Consider the following 22,388-nt stretch of genomic DNA (forward strand, 5'->3'; position numbering starts at 1 on the left):
ATCATAAGCCTAATTACAACGACCTTTGCAACGCATTGAATATATATGAGCAATGGAGGCAAATTTAATAAAACCTCCAAGGCCGCCGTGGGGGAAGTCCTCATGGCCCCAGAGACGGATAACGGATAACGGATAACGGATCCTCCGGGGTACCAGGCGACTCCCCGGTAGTAAGTAGCCTTACCCGGCCATGCGGAACTCTGGTCGAGCGTACTCTTAAGTCCAATGCTGATCATAGGAATAAAATTGAGGCAAACAAAAATAAAAATACTACAAAAAGGCCAACAACAACAACACGCACAACAACAACACGCACAACAACAATCACGACCACAGCGACAACAAACTAAACAACATAAATAACGGACACCACAGACATCACACAAATTTCAACAATCACACCTAGAGGCACCGAATGTTACCCTAGGCCAGGGGTCGGCAACCTATTTTAAGTAGAGAGCCATTTCTCCTTAAATAATTTTAATAAATCTTACCAAGAGCCGCAAGGATGATAGTGTAAATAACTCTGTAGATCATTTGTATTCACAAATTATTATTTTATGATATTCAATAACATTTAAATGTTTTATATATTTATTTTCACATATTGCAAAGTAAATAAACAAATAAATAATAACTAATCCTGTGTTTGAATGAAAATAGCGGCAGTCCTATATATTACGTACTTTATTTTAATATAATTCTATTCAATTTCAAACATATCACATTTAAAATTATTTTTGAAAAAATATCTTTACTTTAATAAATGAAATTTTGGACAGGCTGAAGAGCCATAAAATTAGGATAAAGAGGCGCATGCGGCTCGCGAGCCGCGGGTTGCCGACCCCTGCCCTAGGCCAAGGAGATGGAGCTGAAAAATCTGCAATCTGCAATGTTGGCTCCGCATACAATAAGGCCAAGGCGGAGGTGCTCTCTAAATTAACAGAGCCACAAAACCTGTACGTGCTGACTGGGTAGGAGGGAGTCAGAAATTATGACCCGGTAGAAGCCAAGGAAAGGGAAATACTCCTCCAACTGGAACGACCTTGGGCGGAAAATCCCAAGACATTCGCCGCTAAGGGGACGGGCGTAGGGCAACACCAAAGCTTCAGGGCAGATTCTCTGGAGGCGATCGAGGCGATGACGGATGCAGAAATGCATTCGGGTAGCTCGAAAAAGAGAGTTGCTGCCCTGACAAAGGCTGTGATAGAATATTTACAAGCAAAAAGGCAAGTAATTAGGGAAAATTTTAACCGCTGGGCTCAGCATACCACAAGACAAGCAAAAAGACCGAGATCGGAAGGGGAATCTCCAGACAGTGGCAGCCGGCAAAGAAGGCTAAGGCTAAAGCTGGGGAGCAATCCTACAGCGAGGCCCTCTCCTTTGTCAAAGTTGCTTTTGTGTAGGAGGGGTACCCCGAGGTTCAGCTGGCTCCGAAAAGGCTTACCACCATCCAGTATGCCGTGTTGAAAGAATATGACCAAATCCCAAAGAGGAGCATGCAAGTTAGATTAGCCAAATGCATGTATATGCCGGGGTTTGTCTTGGCCACCTGCGCTGATCAATTCAGTGTAGTATGGCTCAGGGACATTGTCCCAAGGCTTAGACCCTGGGAGGAAGCCAAGCTGCTGCCGCTTCTAGGGGATGATATACCAAGGCCTTAAAACCGCAGTGGTATTTATCCCTGATGAGCAGGGTAGCAGAATAGAGGCCGATATAGTGCTGAAACGGTTAGAGGTGGGTAATCAAAAGTTATGCACCGACAACTGGAAAGTATGGGATCATAAACCCGTGGAGGGCGGTCAGGTGTGGACATTCTCCATGGATAGGGCCTCATTGGACGAATTGAAGAGGCTGAATATGTCTCCTGTCTGAATATGTTGTCGCTGTGGTCGTGATTGTTGTTGTGCGTGTTGTTGTTGGCCTTTTGTAGTATTTTTATTTTTGTTTGCCTCCATTTTATTCCTATGATCAGCATTGGACTTAAGAGTACGCCCGACCAGAGTTCCGCATGGCCAGGTAAGGCTACTTACTACCGGGGAGTCGCCTGGTACCCCGGAGGATCCGTTATTGGCAAAAAAAAACCCTGTGCCATCCATTCCTCGACACGGAATCCCATACCTTGGATTGGGGGGGTGTATTCCAGAGTTGTCCCCGGGGACCCAATCTGGATGACGAGTGACTTCCACCCCTAGCCACCTGGGATTTTTGTCGACATCCACGACTAGATCCGCCGAGTTCTGTTATCTAGCAGGGTCCTCTTGCAGGATGTAGTATAACTCAATACTACGCTCGGACGGTTTTGATGTATAGAAGGTGAAGCCTTAATTATTCACCCTGGCTGAAAGAAAGCCCAAAGGCTATTCTCCCTTGACCCCTATTCTGCTATTTTGAAATAGCTTCTTTTATTAACTTCATTACTGACAACTTCAATAAACTTCGTCTTTTCTCAGTTCTCTGTCATTGTATTTCAATCTCGTTTTGAGAATTGCAGATTTTTCATTCACATTGTATTTTCTTCTGGGATATTCAATTATTTTTATAAAGTCACAAATCTGTTTTACCCCATAATTCTTATTCTGTTTGGAATTCTAAAAATTGCTATACCCCATTATTGTTGTGTAGTCAATCACTGTTCTAAAAGTTACCTTTTTGTTCATACATGAAATTATAATACAGTTAAAAATTACGTTATTTATATTTTGTGCTAATTATTAATTATTTATTATTATAATTATTAACAATAATGTCTTCTAAATACCGCTAAGGTGAATGAAATTTACAATGAAATAAATTTCTTCTTTCAATAGGAAAATAATATTTGGTTTGTTTTTTGTTTTCTTGTTACAGACAACACTAATATCTCATATTTCCATGATCAATTACAATATGGCAAGAAAAGAAAATAATGGTAAATGGTCTCTCGATTTATTTATTTCAAGGCGGGTGGTGATTAAGGCGTAAGACTTAGGTCCAAATTGGCGCATATCTTCATTCACGGTGTTAAAAAAAAAAAATTATCGGGCCCAAAAAGAAATGCATTGCGATTTTGTTTTCTAATTAGAAACATGCATAAACAAATTAATTAATAATATTATTCCAAAACCACTCGCAGTAGTCCACATGTCACTTATCTGATGGCTCTTTAACGTCCGAAATTAAATATTTTATATTTAAAATAAATCGGGTTTGTTTTTGTTTTTACATTGTTTTTGCTTTAAAATTAAAAAGTACTTGTATTTTAAACCTGGATTCCCTCCTCCAGAATATTTGTTATAAAAATAACTAATTTAATTACCCTCACTGCCGCAAAAAAAAATTAACTTACATAATCGTATAGAACAAAAATTCGTAACACTTAATGTAGTCTACATTCCTCCTGCTTCACCTCTGCAAGATTATTAACAATATTGCACAACGATGGAACATTTATTTCAGACAATAATTTTTACAAAGCGTTCTTTGTAGGTGACTACAATATTCTGTTGATGGGTTAAATGTAGCTGATAACAACTATGAATCTCTGTCTCCAGCTGGACAACTTGCACGGATACATATATTTATGCTCTAATGCTCTAATTTATAAATAGCATAACAAACTGTGTAAGTGAATTTCTTTGATTTAGTGTTCCCTTTCTCTCTGCTGAGAAAAATATAGCAGTTAATTTGGCTAATGAAACATTTTTAAAAAGGAAGGGTATCATCATCTGCCTTTAAAATTTAGCAATAATCTAGGCTGGGAGAAAAATGTGGTTAAAGGACCTTATCAAGACTTTAATTATAGAAAGTGTGACTTCAAGGCAATTTCAAGTTATCAAGTAGACTACGACTGGATTACGAGTATGTTCTAGGTCCAGCGGACATAAATACGGACATTTGTTTGGACGAGTTGTGACGGAATTATTCTCAGAATTTACTCCGCACAAGAGAATTTTTTAGTCAGACTACCCGAAATATATTATATTATTCTCTTTTTGCAGGCCTGTAAAGCTAATATGTATTGTAGTACTGGGTTCGATTCCCAGTCTCAGGCCTTGGGTTTTATTTATTGGTTAATAATAGAAATTTACAGAAAAGTACCTTGTACCTTGTAAAGTCGTCTCCGTCCTTGAGACCTTGATAGTTGGATGTAAAGCTCGCCTGAAAAAATAGGCAATTATTTTACTTTTACTGCCACTAGTTAATAAATAGTAAAATGACACCCAGCACGAAGATTGTAGGATCGAATTACATGTAAAAAAAAAAAAAATAAAATAAATAAATACCCCTTTCAATGTGCGCCATTGTGCACTCATCCAAACCATTAGCTAACATTTCTGCAGTATTTTTCCCATGCTGGATGGTTTGGCAATTTCAAAACGGAATGCGCAAATCTTCCACTGGGTAGCAATGCCACTGCTTTTCCGGACGGCGCAAGAACTAAGGCTATGTCATTTTAGGATTGAATTGCTGCCAGAATCAATCTAATTAGGGATTTTTTACCAGTTCCTCCTTTGTCCAACGCTGTAATTGTACCATTATTGTTGCATTATTATGTCACTTGCATTATTTGACCGTAAATACCTTTTTGCTCAAGCGTTACTTTAGAAATATTTGATTGCACACACGACAACAAGTAATCCGTATTGCAATTATGTGTATGACGCAATTCTACTTCAAACGAAGTTGCAGCAGATTTATTCGGTGATGACAATCCCAATTGATTGAGAACTTTGTTCACGATTTCTAAGCACAAATCTTCAATCATTATTAACGCTTCGTTGTAGATTTCTGCTGTGGAATCCATATTCATATTTGAATTTTCGTACCGGAAATTGAATCGTAAAATTGGAAATTGAAAATCATAAATGGTTCGTAAATCAGAAACATTGAAATGGGATCGTAAAATATGAGAATAGCGGGTGATGCTTTTAATTCAACAGATGGAGCTTTTAAAAAAAAGTACCTGTGTTAGGTGTGACGTCATATAATGGGTATTTAACACGCCCGCAATGGAATGCAACGTTGTTTTAAAATTTCAAAGTAATCGAGCCAAAGGGCTTGTAATATGAAAATATTTACTTTTTTGCAAAGTCATTACTACAGCTGGCACAAATTTTTAGAACCTTTGGAAGTTATTAGTTTTTGAGGACAATTCATTAGTTCCACTGCCTAAAGAAGCTTTGCAAAATTCAATAATTATTTTTGATAATGTAGTATGTGATAAGCTAGACAATATAAGAGCCTATTTTGGAATTAGGGGCGCTACAGTTGCATTGATATACATTATCTAAGAGCAAAGTTATACAAGAGTTCCTAAGCACTTAGAAAGAGAAAAGGCAAATTTCTTATTGCACTTCAGACAGGTTATATTAAACTTGAGAAGAATCTACGTCAACCATATAAATTCCGACAAGGAATTTAATACTTTTAGAACAATTTGTCTCTGGTGCTGGAATGAAATTAGATATGGTATTGTAGTGTAGGACAAAGATAGACTGATTACTCAGGAAAGGTATCGAAAAGGTGTCGAAACCTTGAAGATCATTGTTCACTGAGCCATGGAAAAGTGAACTAGTGATGTGATACGTGGAATAATAGAAACCAGAAAAAAGCATTCAAGAAAAGTGAAATTTTTTGAAAAGAAACAGAGAAGAAAACGATGAATATTTGAAAATGAAATATCAACCTTTATTGAGTCCATTGAAACCGCTGGTGGAAAAGCAGATAAACCCCACAGTTGAAGTAAAAAAAAAAAAAAATTGCCTAAACCGGAATTTAACTTCTATGACCAAAATTACTGAGGCTGGAAGTTGGTTAGGAATGAGGACTCGTAGCATTTCTCATCGCTACTCGTTGCTTACTCTTCTCTCAGGTATTCCCACACGCGGACACCTGCGCATGTTCTTTGGCTTGTTTTCTTTTGTTAAACATTTGACTCTTAATTTGTACCTGTATTAAAACTGTCCGGTAGGACAGTTGTATAAGGGTTGATCATCAAAAACTGCACGAAAAAGCGTAACGTTGAAAAACACCTAACTTTGACAATTTTTTTCTCTTTTTCTATAAAAGATAAAATTCCCAAATTTTCTTTAAAATATAGGGCAAACCCTCCTTTATAACTGTAATTTTTTTGCAACAGCCTAGATTTGATAGATATTGAGAAAAAAGATGCTGAAAATGAGCAAAAACGGCATTTTCAAAAATTGTTCTTGTTCTTGTTCTTCTTGTTCTTCTTCTTCTTGTTCTTCTTCTTCTTCTTCTTCTTGTTGTTGTTACCTTTTTTGTAAACAACGTAGCGCCTAAACGCGTGAACCGATTTTCATGAATGAGGTGTCATTCGAATCGGAATGTTATGTAGATGTGCCTTTTGGGGGTCTCGATGCTGCACATCGAATGGGAGAGGAGTTAGCCCCCTTTATGTAAGGCCCCCTCCAAAATTATTATCATTAATTACTCTGTAAATCTTAGCCCGATTTTGATAAAATTTGGTAGGATGACAGGGTTAACATTAAAGTAACATTAAAGCGACGATCTGCTCTTACATTTGTTAAGGGGAAGTATAGCAATCGTTTCAAATTATCGAAACGTGAACCGATTTTCATGAATAAAGTGTCATTCGAATCGAAATTTTGTACAGATTTGCACTTTAAAAGTCTCGACGCTGTGCCTCATAAGGAGGGGAGTTTGCCCCACCCAAGTAAGGCCCTTTCTAAAACTATTATTACCAATATTTCTATAACGGTTAGTCCGATTTTGATAAAATTTAGTAAGAAGAAGTGGTTAAAGCTCCTCTACGTGGCTGTGAAGTGCCATCATGCTTTTACACCTACTAAGAGGAAGTATTGCAATCGTTAAAATTTTCAATGAGTGAACCGATTTTCATCAATGAATTGTAGTTCGATTCAAAATCTTTGCCTCTTTGCCTTTTAGGGAGAAATACTGTAATCGCAGTTTATTTTTCTTACTCCTCTTAAAGGGAAGTACTGAAATCGCAGTTTAATTTTGCTATTTACGTACAAATTACCTTCCTATTTTATTCAAAACGCTTTCTCAAAAAAATTGTTATTGAGGATGGCTTGGGGACCGCAACTATAATCATTCTTTAAAAAGATCTGTCCAGTGGTAGTAACTCCGACTTAACACCTTTTCAGGTTATAATGATAAAATTAAATTTATTATTCCCAATTTTAATAAAATCTGTAAAGCAGATATGTAACTTTGCAAAACATACAAAAAAGAAAATCTGTCCAAAAGGTACAAAAATCTCTTTAAAAAAACTTACAGTTTAAAATGTTAAGTATAAGGGTTGATTAAACGCCAAAAGGTACACAAATCAGCAAGTACCCAACATTTCATTAATACTTCATTGATATTATTTTAAGTAATTTTACTACATTAATTTTCATTAATATTTTTTTGAATTTATTAGATGTTTCACAGACCCTTATGCTGGCCAGTTCATTCATTTTCTTTTTCTTTTTTTTTATGATTTAAGTCGCTTCAACAACTTCAACAATCTGCGGTTATTGGCGCTCGCAGCTTTTTTCAGTGCACTGCCGGCCTCCGGACAGTGTTCTCTCGTTACAGACAACTCTGTCCATCACCCGGATAATGAGCTGTAAGAAGCTCTTAGAAAGAGAAAATCTAAGGGTCAGCAGCTGGATTCGAACCCGGAACCTCCACGTGGGAATCCAATATGCTAACCGCATAGCTAATCCCTTCCCTTTGTTCATTCATAATATTTTATTTTTTTGTTATAATTATGATAAAATGTATATTATATTTTCGTAATTAAATAGGTACTTTATTTTAGCTTTATTCCAAATTATTCTTCTGATTTATCTTTATTATGCTCTTTATTCTGAATAGTCACATATATCGTATGTATGTACATGCACGTTAAAGTAAAAAAAGACAAAGGCAGAGTCGGCTACTATTTAAATTTGAATCACGGATTTAAAACAATATTTCAGTCTAGAATTCGTCTTTCCAAATTATTCGTGAGCACAAATAACGCGTAGGTAATATCAAGTAAATTATTCAGCAATAATTATTCATTTCTCAATTGTAATTTAATTTAGTCCCTCTAATTTTACTTATAGTAAAATACTGGAATAATTATGTTAGCTGTCATAAAAATATGCATATCTTATTTATCTTATTACTGTCAATCTAAGTTAAATGGTGTTCTACTTGAACAAATATTGTGTAGATTAAATTACTTTACTAATAGTCGTGTATATACATATATATTGCTCATTTTCAGCAACTTTTTCCTCGTAATCTACTAAATCTAGGTTTTGCCAAAACAATTACAGTTAAAAAGGAGGATTTGCCCTATATTTAAAAGAAAATTTGGGAATTTTATCTTTTATAGAAAAAGAGAAAAAAATTGTCAAAGTTGGGTGTTTTTCAACGTTACGCTTTTTCGTGCATTTTTTGACGATCAACCCTTATACAACTGTCCTGGCGGACAGTTTTAATATTTTTTTTGACCTTATTGTACGACGCAAATTAGCCATTGGTACTGTGTACTTGCGCTTAATTTAAAGTCAAACAATCGGATTTATTATGTGTTAGGGGTTACGAGATTTTAGAAAAGAACTATAATTTATTTCTATTATATTTTGATGTTATTGGTTCGGATATAGTTGTACAATTCTTGGTATATATTGTCTGTATGGTGCGTCAGTATACTGTGTAAATCGGCCTAGGGCAGTATGTCTTCAGTACTGCCTTCCACAGCTGATCCCTGCCGCTGGTATATTTGTCACAGGCTAAGATTAGATGATTGGCGTCAGCTATTGATTCGGAATCACATGCACATGTAGAATTTATTTGGATTCCGATCCGCGCCAAATGATGTGGTGAATAATTATGATTGAATCTTAGACTGCAGATAGTGCTGTAGAATCGACTACCTTCGGTATATAAATCTACAATTAGGAAAGAGGGATCTTTACCGGGATTTTTTAATTTTTGAAGCGCGCCTATGCTATCTCTCAAAATAATGGCATGCTAGACAGCCGATGACGGTAAATTAGCTAAGGATTTATTGATGGCTATTAATTCAGCAGTAAAAACTGAGGATAAATTATTGAGTTTATATTGAAAACAGTTATCTAACTGGGGATTATAAATTACACATCCAACTTCGTCGTTACTTTTATAGCCATCGGTATAGAAATAATTAAAGTGAGGGAATTTGTTCTCAAGTTTGGAGAGGAGGTAAGAATTATTTACTTCATTGGGAAGATCAGGGTCGTTGTTCGATCCTCGAAAAGATGTGCGGCCCCCCTACCTAGAATTTGTCTGTTGGCACATCATGGCCCAGTTGGTAGAACTGGAGAAGAGGAAGGAGAGGGGGCTCCAGCTTGTGCCTGGGAGTTCGAGCCAGTTGCCCTTGGGCTTCTCAGGAGAGTATGGGGACGTATACGTATATCAGTCTTGTCTGCAGTTCAGCCATCTTTTGTCTTGTGGCGCGTCGGCAGGCGCATGTGTCTAGTGAGATTTTGTGCCTCTAAAGTCTACTCTGGTCATGACCATGATATATTATTTAGACTCTAGGACCTTGTACAATTTGTATCTTACTTGGTAAATATATAAAATTTTATTGTATTTGTCTCAATCAATTAGGTATTCTGAGTGTCGGTGGCGTCCCCACCCTTCCCTTTCCTTTAGTAGTTTTATTTTATTTTATTTGACCTCTTCCAAACATTTTTCAGTCGTATTGGTAGAAGTTGACAGAGATTTGAGAACTATAGTTTTGAATAAGTGTAGTGTAATCAAAATGATACCTAGGAAGGAGATCAAGGTGATTTAAGGGGACTGAGAAGTGCGACAAGTCACAAAAAACTTCTACTAGTATTGGACTTTTCTTTTTAAGCCGGTATCTTTCTGTGAAAACTCGAGTAGCTACGTGACTCATTCTGTCTACAATGAAGCGGGAAGCTAACAGCTTCCTTCTTATATTTAGAGGAAAGTCACGGGCCTCTACTAAAAGAGTGCGGTAGGATTGGAGTTGAGAGCCTCCAAGCAGGACCTCAGCGCTTTGTACTGAATTCCTTCTATTTTAACCAAGTGATTGTTTGCAGCAATCCCGAAGAGGAAACAACCGTAGTCTATTCTAGAAAGAATTAATTGTCTGTAGAGCATTAGCGATGTTTTGATATCGGCTCCGTAGTTCAGACGGTTGATGCATCTCAGTATGTTTAGCGACTGTTCACATCCCTTAACCAACTGTTCAATGTGCTGTCTCCATAACAGTTTGTTATCTATTACCATACCTAGCGTCCTCATGATGGGCTCAACCTGAAGGTGATGTCCACCTTGCAATATCGAGGATGTAATAGAGTATTTTCTGTGTCTAGTGAACACAGTCACGCTACTTTTATTCTCAGACAGAGTGAGACCCATGTCTGAGTACCACCGGCTGAACAACAACGTTGCACAGCTTTGTTTTCTTAAACTTTCGTGCTCTTGACTGTACAGGATGATGTCATCAGCATACTGAGATATAGAAACCACCGTGCCTACTGCTGCCTTAAGATCGGCCATATAGATGTTAAAAAGCAAGGGACTGAGTACCACCCCTTGCGGCAATCCCAAGTGCGTTACACGAGGACCATATGTTTTGCCGTTATATCGGATTTTAATGGAGCGGAAGGAGAGGAGGTTATGAGTGTGTCTGATAATTCTAGATGGTATACCCATATTAACCATTTTATTATGAGCACGGAGATACTGACAGTATTATAGACATTTTTTAAGTGGATCATATACTTGTCAGAAAAACAGTCGTGTATGTCAGACACAAAGCCAGCTAAAGCATCAAGAGTACAGTGTTTCTTCCTGAAGCCATTTTGATATTGTAGGACTTTTCTGTTTGCCTCTACCCACCACTCTAATCTGGCTTTAAAAAGGCGTTCAAAGGTTCTTCTCCTACGCAGGAGAATAAAGCAATGGAACGATAGGAATCGTGTAGGGAAGGATCTTTGTTGGGTTTAATAGCGGCACAACTATCTGATTGCTCCAGATATCTATGCTTTTCTCCTGTACCCAAACATCATTTAGCACTCTCAGAAGAGCTTTTTTACCATTGGCTGACAGATTAGTCAGCATTGAATAGTGGATGTTGTCCTCACCAGGGGAGGTATTTGAATTTGTTATAAGGGCAAGGATGAGTTCATTGTAGGAAAATGGTGCATTAAATTTGTGGGAGACGAAGGATGTATCAGGAATCTGATCTTGATTTGGTACTATTTCAGGGGAGTGGGAGTTCAAGAATTCAGGAACCCAGTTGTCTGAAGAGATTTTGCGACCAACATATCCATGTCTGTGAGCTCTCGCTCCACTCCAAATCCTCTTAACTGGTGAATTTCTATTGAAGGAGTTACAAAACTCCGCCCATTTCATTCTCCCTTTTCTCTATATATTTTCCTACATAAAGTAGAGGCTCGTTTGCAGTTTATGAAATTTGACAGACTGGGAGACAATTTATACTGTTTGAATGCATCTATATTGTTTTTTCTGGCTTTGTCGCATTCCTCATATCACCAAGGTTTGGGAGGATGGTTAGGTTTGCGCCCTAGATAGGGTTTGAACTTGGTGATACAGATTTCGGCCGCTCCATTAATACACGCCAAAAAGTGATCATAATTAAGGCAAGGATCTTGAGAGGTAGGCATCTGAGAAAGCAGCTGATCCGATAAGAGAGTGTACTAGTCCCACTGAGCAGATTTCAGATTCCATTACCTACTCGTTTTATGAGGAGGATGATAGTCAGGCTGAACTTGTTTATCTATTGACAAAAGAATGACCACGTGGTCCGACCCGAACGGCTCATCCACGACCCTCCATTCAATCCTAGATATGATAGATGGAGTGCCAACGGATAGATCAACTGAGGAAGGACGTCTGACATGTCCTGTATAAGGGTGGGAGTCCCATCATTTAGAATTCAGAGATTCTCAATGTCTATGGCATCTACTCGTATTAAGTTTCGACTTCAAAATTATCGTAAGAGCATCCGAAACTAGTGTGATACGAGTTCAAATCCCCACACATCAACAAAGGAGGTTTAATTGTTCTGATTAGGGATGTCCAGTAGTCAGTATTTGTTTTATGGCCAGGTGCACAATATATTGATAGGATACTTATCTCTAAATTTATTACTTTGCACACAATACCACAAAATTGCATCGTATTGTTATTAAATTTTGAAGGGAATTGAATTATTTTATACTGTATATTATTTTTTATTACTGTGCCCGCGCCTTCATAGCCATCATTTCTGTCTGCTCTTAAAATAGTATATCCAGAAATAGTAAATAATTGTGATTTTTTAAGCCAAATTTCTGAAAGTAACGTCAAATCAACTTTGTTCAGTCTAAGAAATGATTCCAGATAATTCCTATTAGCAGCAAGAAATCTAAATTTAGCTGCAAAATGTTTAACATTTTTTCTTTTTTGAATAAGTAGTAGAGGAAAAAAGAGAGTTCTGGTACATGACGTCATCAACGTCGGATCCAAACCCCCTCCTCCCCACCACGTGGGTTGGGGGAGGGTCAGGTTAATATAAGAAAAAAAGTTTTTTAAAATACTAGCTTCGATCCTGCGATCTTTTACTCCAAAGTCAGCAGCTCTAACCACTAGACCATCAGTGTAATTGGTAAAAGTTTGTATTATTTAAGTTGGTCACTCCGCCTTTCCTCGCCGTAGCTGTGCCGGTGGAGCGTGAGGTGTAGTATGTGTGGGGGGGGGCAATGTAATGCATTCTCCATAGCTTCATCTCTGTTCACGGTTTAGACCACTAACAACATGCACCTTTTTATATTAAAATTCATAGCTGCCTATATGGTCACATGTTGGAATGCTAGGTTACCATTACTAGAAAATGCAAATTAATCTTTAGTAAATAAGTTCTACACAATGGGAATTACAAGAATTAAAGTACTAAGTGCCTGTTCATCACCTTTCGCACCTCTACATACATTACATTGTTTATACATTACATTACTTCCGCATTAGTTGAAAAGTGCAAATGCATCTTTCACCGTAATGGGAATTGCTAATATTAAATTTTTCCCACGCACATTAACATTCTATAGCCCATCTACCTAACTGGTTGTTAAAATACGAAAAATCATTTACCATCGCAAGTTAAATACGAGTTGGTGGGGAGGATATTGTGTTTATAAATCACCTTCAGCTAGGAATTTTACTGAGTTTGCTGTCTTGTGTCTGCTGAAGAAAACTCCCATATCACAGTTAGTACGATTTTGTATGTTTTTTAATTTTTTTTCTTTCAGAGTCTATAGTAACTAGAAGTTATTAGCATTACTTTTAATTTCCCTGTTTTTAGATGTCTGATTTAAAGGAATTATTAAACCAAATAGCAGAAGAAGAAGAGACCCAATACCTTTCTGTGAGAGATTTAACTCTCAACACAGCCTACCCCATTATCAGTATTAATAAAATGAATACAAAATTTGGGGAAAGTATCTACGTAATTTTAAAAGAGAATAATCGAAAATTGAGATGTTTTTTACCGAAAATTTTCACAAAAAAGATGGATGAAAAAATTATTAATAAATACAAACCTCATAGATGAAAAAATTATTAATAAATACAAACCTCTTACGCTTTCCCTTATTTATAAGGGTTTTGGAAATAATAAATCTTTTCAGTTAGAATTTGCTTATTAAATTTTATAAAAAAAAAATATAAGTCTGATAACGAAATAATAACCAAGGTTTTCAGTGGAAATAGAGGATATGCCTATAGCAAAAAAATAAAAAGCTTATAATAATTCACAATAGTTCTGTTTCAATCAGACCTGTGTCGGTGAGGGTTACGTGTAAAACCGTGTGATTTCATAATGTCATCCAACTACTGCATTAAATGTAGTAAGTCCTTCACTTTAAAAAATAATCTTCGAAGGCATGAGAGATTTTGCGAGGGTAATGTTAGTTACTCTTGCAAAACATGCAAAAATATTTTTAGTAACAAATTTAATAGAGATAGACATGATTCTTTTTGTATTGGACAACCACCTCTCAAGAAAGTAAGAGTTGATGAGGATGTTTCTATTGAAAGACATCAGCAAACATTAAAGAAAAACTGTCCGGAACCACCCAAGATTCAACTTTTAAAACTTAAATCAGAGCAATATGAGTCAACATGTTTAGGAAGGTTAAAATCTTATTTTGTGCGTTCTACGGAATTTGAAGACCTGGTTACATTTCTGCACTAGTAGAGTAAAAAGGAGGCTTTTGGCTCAGTAAAGATGGCGGACTAGGATGAAGTAGGGGTGGCGGGTGCAGTTTATTCCTGCTCTATCCATCTCTCCACACTCTTAAGGTGCATCTTTCTCTTCTCTCCACACTATTAAGGTACATCTCTCTCTCTCTCTCTCTCTCGCCCATCCATATTAGTTAAAACTAAATAATAGTTGATTTGAATTGTGAAAATAAAATACTTAAATGGGTGAATAACCTGAAAAATCTCAACTAGCCTGCGTGAACATGCTCAAACTCTCTCTCTCTCTCTCTCTCTCTCTCTCTCTCTCTCTCGGTTAGTTTCTCTTGCTGCAGACATCAACTACATATATAATACTCATCATGTGTAGAAGCGGTGTAGTCCCACACATTCTCTACTTAGAGAGGGACCGGTTTTAAAAGACTATATAATAATACTATTGCAAATACGACACAGTCAGTCAACTTGCTTTGACTCCATTGAGCACTTCCTGCAGATTCTTCTATTATTAATTAAAAAATGGCAGATCAATAGAAAGTGATTTCAGTGAGTGATAATTATAATAAGTTTGTTACAACATTTCCCACCATTACACTAGCCGATTTGGATTTAGTATTAGCTTATATCAATCTACGTGATGATTTGAAATCTTTAGAAAATTACTCTAAAGAATATATCGTTAAGGCTGCTAATGAACATTATATTAACTGTGTTTGGTCCAATCCGAAGCAGACTGTTGGGCCAGATACTTGCCCTTGTTCGAACATTGCTTGGTTATCCCACCACATTACCAAAGAATTAAATCTGCTATGCAAAGGAGGGATAGATGATGAGAATTAGTGTAACATAGTCAGTTTGTGACAAGATGGCGAGTGGTACAGGATTGCAGCTTACAACCAGCTTCTCGTTGAACGCCAAACACTCAAAACAACTGGTAACAGGCTTGTCTGAAGATGGTGCACCACTTATTGCATTCAAAACAAAAAAAAACAGTTATCTACTTAAATGAGGAAGATTGGTCAACTCTACAAGCTAACAAGCAAGTATGTGATGATTTTTTTGGTAAAAAAAACGGATCCGTACCGGCTGAAGTACAACTACAGCATGCAACAGTTTTCTTTGAGATGTTCACCCATAAAACTATGGTTATACGAGGAAAACCATCATGGTTAGAAGATCTCCTTCAATATCACCCTCCGAAGATAATTTTTTTAAAAAATGAATATTTTAAACTTGTGAGTTTAATAGACGATGTTAATAAACAATTTACTTATTTAAGAAAAATATTAAACTGTTGTAACACTGGTGTAAAAACTATTGAATAAATTTTGTTTATACAAAATAATCTGTTTTCATTTTTTATTATGTTCCTTAATGATGTGGAAGGTTAATTAAAACAAAAAAAAACTACACAATTTTATTATAAAAACTTTATTATTCTACTAAATCATTTTTATTTATCCAAGAAGGTTTCCTAAAACCTAACCACTTTACATACAGCTTATCTTGTTTACGTCTTAGTATTTTTTCTACAAGATATACATCTTTATATTTAGTTTTCTGCAGTTCTTGTGCATAAAATGCTCCTTGAATAGGTTGTCCTGTCAAGTCTTCCAACAAGTAAGTATATGGAATAGTGTTGCGGACATTTATAATTTTAAATACTTCGGTGCTCCAATTGGGTGTGTAACCTCTGCTAAATATAGTTCTCTTTTTCGAAACACGTACATAGTCTCCTTCTTTAAAGCGTTGTTTATCTATCCTTTTTACTTTAGAAGAGTATACATTAGCTAGTAAGAATGCTTCATTGCTAGAATTTACTTCCGATGGTGTCATACCAACCGTACTGTGTACTTTGTTGTAGGTATTTATGAGATCAGGTAAATGCTTTGTATAATTATAGCTTCCTCTGAGACTAAATAAGCGATACAACATAGATTTAAAGGTTCTATTAAATCTTTCTATAATTGAACTTTTAACTTGGCTGTAAGTACTATAGTGATTAATGTTGTGCTTCTTCATGAGTTTCGTGAAGGAAACATTGTAGAATTCCTTCCCATTATCAGTTTGAATATTTTTCGGTACTCTTCCACTTGAAATAAAAATATCACTCATAGCTTTAGTGATATCTTTAGCGCTTTTGGATTTAACAGGTTCCACCCAGGCGTACTTTGAAAAACAATCAATCACTGCTAATATATATTTGTAACCACTATTTTGACGAGCATATGGTATCATTTCCATTAAATCAGCTTGCCACAAATCATCAATACATTTGAGCAATGTACGCCTTCGAGGGTAGCGTGAACGTGCTGGTCTGTGAAGTTCAACAACTACAGCCTCTTTGCTAGACATGACTTTATGGTTCAAAAATCGTTTTAAGCGTAGCAGCAGTTATAGGAACATTTGGATTCAATAAACTTATTCGGTTCCTAAAAACAGTGAATAAACCGCGCACAAAATTATCTGTAACTTTTTTTCGGGCTTGGTCATACGTTTCTAAAAGATAACGTTTACTAACAAAGTGTTCTTGTAAATATGTATTTGTTACTAAATCTAACTCTTTTATATACTTTTCCAATTCTTTAGTTACAAATTGTTCAAGATAAATCTTATTAACAGCATCTGAACTATCAACTGGATTATTGATTCCAAGTAATCGTTTATTTTCAAAGTCGATATATTCTCCATCTTCATCATCACTAGCATGAAATACTGTTTTTAAGTGATGCAAAGGTCTACCAAACTTGTCTATAGACATATCGAAAACCAAACAACAACTGATAATTTATTCCACAAGTAATTCCTAATAAATAATATCTGCCTCTCTCAACTCTTCGATTATAGAATGAATTTCATTTCCATGTCCAGTGTGACCAGCATTTGTTGATGCGTATAAGAGCCGAAGTCGATCCACTAATTCATTTGGATCATCCCAATGTTCATAAACATTTTGCCCCACATCCATACCTTTACCAGTAGTAGTGGTCGTATGTCTTAGACCGTATCTTCTTTTAATAGGCTTTGTTGCAATTGTAGTCCGAGGTGTCCTAGTAACTTGATCTGCAGTTGATGGTGGTGTGAAATAGGGTTGAGCCGACTGTTCACCCTTAGAAGGATAAAATAAAGGAGCTATTATATTTTTGTATTTGAATCCTTTGCTTGAGCTAAGATGTTTTTCATCACTAAATTGTTGTTTATGTGCGTTACTAACTTCTAAAATATCCTTATAATTTTCCAAATCTTCTACAGTGTATTTGTTAGGCTTTTTTAAAAATAATAATTGTAATAACCCAGGAGTACCTTTATACCAGTTTCCATTTACATTGATATCATTATCCTCAATGGCTACCTGTGCATTTCCTATCGTCATGCCTCCAGTAGGTAACACTCTAATGCCGTATCTATCATCTAGATCTTTAGTATCTGAAGTCATATGTTTCAATAAATATGGTTTTATTAAAGATCCTATATCTTCTACTTCTTCTAAGCTTTTCTCCAATTCCTCTTTACTATGTATTTGTTTTATTTGCTCTAGAGGAGAATCATCATCTTCAAACGTCTCTTCTTCCATTTTAATATCTAAAACATCCTTTCGTGGTATAGGAGTTGAAGCTTTAAGCGGTAATTTTACTTCTTCTTCTTCTTTGAGCGGTAATTTAACATATTCTTCAAGTGATGTCGTAGAAGTCGAAGCGTCAGATTTTAAAGCGGCTTTTTTAGAACGCTTTTTATTCTGTTCAACTAACTCTTGAAGCGGTTTTGTAATGGGCTTTAAACTTCTTTCCAGATCTTGCTGTGATAATTGAAGACCTCTCTTTAAACTTTTGAATTTTTCTCGCAGAGATTTAGAAGTTTTGATAAGATGTTGTGTAACTTTAGGATCCATAATGAAAAATGATAGACCGATGGAAAATATTGCTCTATATATAGATGTATGTATCCAAACCTTTTCGAAATCTCCCATTATATAAGTCTCTTGTTTTATCTATTGTTAGAAAACCATACAGTTCATCCCAGCAGACCTCACACATCTTTTTAAAATTATTAAATGACAGATTTGGTGAACTTACGTGATCATTATAAATATGCCTTAAATTTAAATCGTCCTGCGTAAAAATTATAATAAAATTGGCATTATCACGTATAAGATGTTTAGGGATCCTTGCATAACTTTGTGTCAAATAGAAACAATCAATTCCTCTATGCCGACCCATACTGAAATATTGTCTAATTATGTCCTGTTGATCCATTGAAATATCATCAAATACAATAATAGAATTTCTTTCTGCATTGTCAGGAGTGATTACCTGCTGTGTATCGTTGATTTTGTGAAATCCTATTTCTGGTGCTAATTTGAATACTTGTTCTAAATACAAATACTTTTCTTGTTGGAGAGATCGGCTACATAAGTATACATTTCCAAATTTTAACCCATTCGGTTGTAAAAGCAAACAAGCTATGAGATTGGTTTTAACAGACCCTGAACTTCCACAAATAAGTGCACGTATATTATCGGGCAACAATTGGCCATGACGACACTCATTTGCTTCATGATCTTCACCTGAAGGAAATAAGTTATAAACAGGTAAACTTTCACTTTGCTTCTCCAATCGCATACTGATGATGGTGAGTTTGATTTGCAGCCTATATAAATAGAATCAGTCCTAAAAACAGTTATCATAATGAGAAAGAAAACGACCGGGAAAGGTTTAATAAATTCAGTGATTAACAAGCTTCCATTTGAAGCGCATATTCCAGGATATAGATTTTGTGGCTCCGGAACTAAATTACAAGAAAGATTAAGCCGTGGTGATAAAGGTGTTAACCCTCTAGACAAAGCCTGTAAGGAACACGACATTGCATATTTTAAAAACAAAGATTTGAACTCAAGGCATAAAGCTGATCGCATCTTAGCGGAAAAAGCTTGGCAAAGAACAAAGTCAAGTGATTCATCTTTTGGTGAAAAAGCTGCTGCTTGGGCTGTTACTAACGCTATGAAAATGAAAGTAAAATTGGGAGGAGGTGATGGTATCAAGAAGAAAAAAAATTACAAAGATGTAATAAGTGCAGCTCGCGTCACATCGCGTACATCAATTAGTGGAGCCTCCAAAGCGGCACTCAAAAAAGCTAAAAAGTTTTTATCAAAATCAAAACTAGACAAAATACCAAGAATATTACCAGTTCCAAGAACTGGAGGTATTCTCCCTTTTCTGGTACCATTATTTGCAGGTTTATCTGCTCTTGGAAGTCTAGCAGGTGGAGCAGCTGCGGTTGCTAAGGCAGTTAAAGATACGAGAGATGCTAGAGATCGTCTAGAGGAAATGAGGCGTCACAATCTGAAGATGGAGGAGCAAAAAATTGGCCAAGGTTTCTACGTTAAACCTTATAAAAAAGGATATGGTCTTTATATTAAGCAATATTGACTACTACTACCTAACAGAGCTCTCACAAATATAGAGTTGATGAAATTTGCCAAAAACGTACCTCATTTTAGAGGTGTTTATATGCGTGATTCTTTGCCAAGTTATCCTAAAACTAATGAATGTGCTATTGTAAATCTAGATTCAGTGAAAAACATAGGTACTCATTGGGTCGCCTATATTAAAAAAAATAATAAAGTAATTTATTTCGATCCTTATGGAAATCTAAGACCACCGTCAGAACTTTTACATTATTTCAGAAACTGTGATATTACATACAATCGTAGAAGATATCAAGATTGGAATACACCATATTGTGGGCATTTATGTTTGAAATTTCTATATAATAACGACGAATAAGCATTTACGGAATTCAGTCATGTCGTACACCTTTACCTTAACAGGAGCTTCAAGCATTCTTAGTGCAGATCTTTTTCCACCAATTAATTTATTAGACAGTGGTGGTGATTATAGCATTGGTTTATTAAGTTTTCAGTCATACAATTCCATACCGAATATCATTGAAGGAGTTAACAATCTTTTTCATTATGGAGACAATGTTATTAGTTTACCTACAGGAACTTATGAAGTGGAAGCTATAGCACATTATCTTAAATCACATATAAGTTCTACAAATTCATTGAAATTGAAAGGTAATACCAACACATTGAAGGTGGAATTAACATGTACACAACCTGTTTACTTCAATAAAGAACATTCGATCGGCCCTTTACTGGGCTTTACTAAACATGAAGTGTTAGAAAAAATGATCGCTCATAAATCAGACGAAATTGTACAGATTCATAGTGTCAATACAGTTGCAATTAACTGTAATATAGCATCCGGTTCATATAGAAACGGGAAACCAGGACATACTATATATGAATTTTCACCAATAGTTCCTCCAGGATTTAAAATCGTACAAGAACCTTCTCCAGTCATTTACTTTCCAGTTATCGGTGAAGTAATCAACAATATAACACTTGTTATAACAGATCAAAACCAGAACTTAGTGGATTTTAGTGGAGAAACAATTACCATCAGATTACATCTAAAGAAAAATGGGTGTTGATTTTCGAAAGTATAAAATGGATTACGCTGAAGTGAAATCAACTAGTATTCAACGGTCACCTTACCGAGCGTTAACACCATCAAATATTTACTTCCTACAAAGTATAGGACTTTTGATTAAACCAAAATGGCAGAAATACTAAATGTGGATAAAAAAGTGAGTTTTGAGGAGAGAATAACGGACTTTGAGTTTCACTCTCATTAGCCTTACAATCAATCATTAGAAAATTCTGACGAAATAATAATTGCAGTTCAACAGCAAGACATTTACACTGTTCCATCTAAGAGTTTTCTCTACATTCAAGGACAACTGGTCCAAGAAGGAGTAGCATCTATAGATCCAAGTGTATTGAGTTTAGTGAGAAATGGATTTTTGTTTTTGTTTGACGAAATCAAGTATCAGTTGAATGGTGTATTAATTGACCATGTTCGGAATCCTGGAACTGTTAGTACTTTAAAAAATTATGCATCTCTTAGCCCAGACAAGGCATTAGGATTAGAAATGAGTGGTTGGATGATGCCTGCTGAATATGTGAAATTGGCAGATGAAAAAGGCAATTTTGATGCTTCTATCCCCCTAGACATTGTAATGGGTTTCTTCGAAGATTACAATCAAATAATTCTACAAGGAAAACATGAATTAATTCTACATCGCAGCAGAACAGATAATGATTGTATAAGAGTTTTAGGGGATCATACCAATGTTAAGGCATCTATTAAACTGAAGTCTATACAATGGAAAATGCCTTACGTTAAGGTTTCTGACGAACAAAGGTTAAAATTTTTAAATTTCATCAACAAAGGAAAAACGGTTCATATGGCATTCCGTACATGGGATTTAATAGAATATCCTTCTCTACCTGTAACAAAGAAGCATACTTGGGCAGTGAAAACTACAACAAATTTGGAAAAACCACGATATGTCATAATTGCATTTCAAACAAACAAAAAGAATAATGTACAAAGTGATATGTCTCAGTTCAATCATTGTAATATATCAAATGTTAAATTGCATTTAAATTCTGAGGTTTATCCTTATGATGATCTTAACATAGACTTCTCCAAGAATCACTTTTCAATTCTATACCATATGTATCAAAAATTTCAAATGAGTTATTATGCGAAGGAAAATGAACCTATTTTAAGCAAAGAACAATTCAGGGATGAAGCTCCTATTATTGTAATAGACTGTTCTCGTCAGTCTGAGGCAATTAGATCATCTTCAGTTGACATTAGAATAGAATTGGAAGCATCAGAAACTTTTAAACCAGATACAACAGCCTACGCTTTAATTTTTCATGATTCATTAGTTGAATATAATCCACTGACAGGTTTAGTTAGAAGAATTTAATTGGTTAGATTGGGGGAAAGAATCATATAAGTGTAGAGCTGTACACGGTTGCTTATAGTTCACCAATATGCATGCCGCAGTGATAGATATTCAATGTTATCAAAGCGATGATCCTACTTTCATCGTAAAGGAGCTGGCAATGGGGGAAAGAATCATATAAGTGTAGAGCTGTACACGGTTGCTTATAGTTCACCAATATGCATGCCGCAGTGATAGATATTCAATGTTATCAAAGCGATGATCCTACTTTCATCGTAAAGGAGCTGGCAATTGTTGACGTCACCGGTCAACAGAAACATTGG

At 35.8% G+C, this 22,388-nt stretch overlaps 1 protein-coding gene across 1 annotated transcript; it reads left to right on the forward strand.

The window, feature by feature from the left end:
• Positions 1-21,237: 21,237 nt before the first annotated feature.
• Positions 21,238-22,086, forward strand: LOC141462269 (uncharacterized). Its single transcript, XM_074143975.1, has one exon. It carries the CDS (start codon positions 21,238-21,240, stop codon positions 22,084-22,086), a length of 849 nt encoding a protein of 282 aa, XP_074000076.1.
• Positions 22,087-22,388: the final 302 nt, after the last annotated feature.

This window comes from Rhodnius prolixus, unplaced genomic scaffold, assembly GCF_049639745.1.
Source record: "Rhodnius prolixus isolate KJV_2025 unplaced genomic scaffold, Rpr scaffold_24, whole genome shotgun sequence".
In the NCBI taxonomy this organism is placed as follows: Eukaryota; Metazoa; Arthropoda; class Insecta; order Hemiptera; family Reduviidae; genus Rhodnius; species Rhodnius prolixus.

Bases quoted from the DNA above. Each gene is read 5' to 3' on its own strand.
- LOC141462269 (XM_074143975.1), top strand. From the start codon at position 21,238: ATGAGTGGTTGGATGATGCCTGCTGAATATGTGAAATTGGCAGATGAA.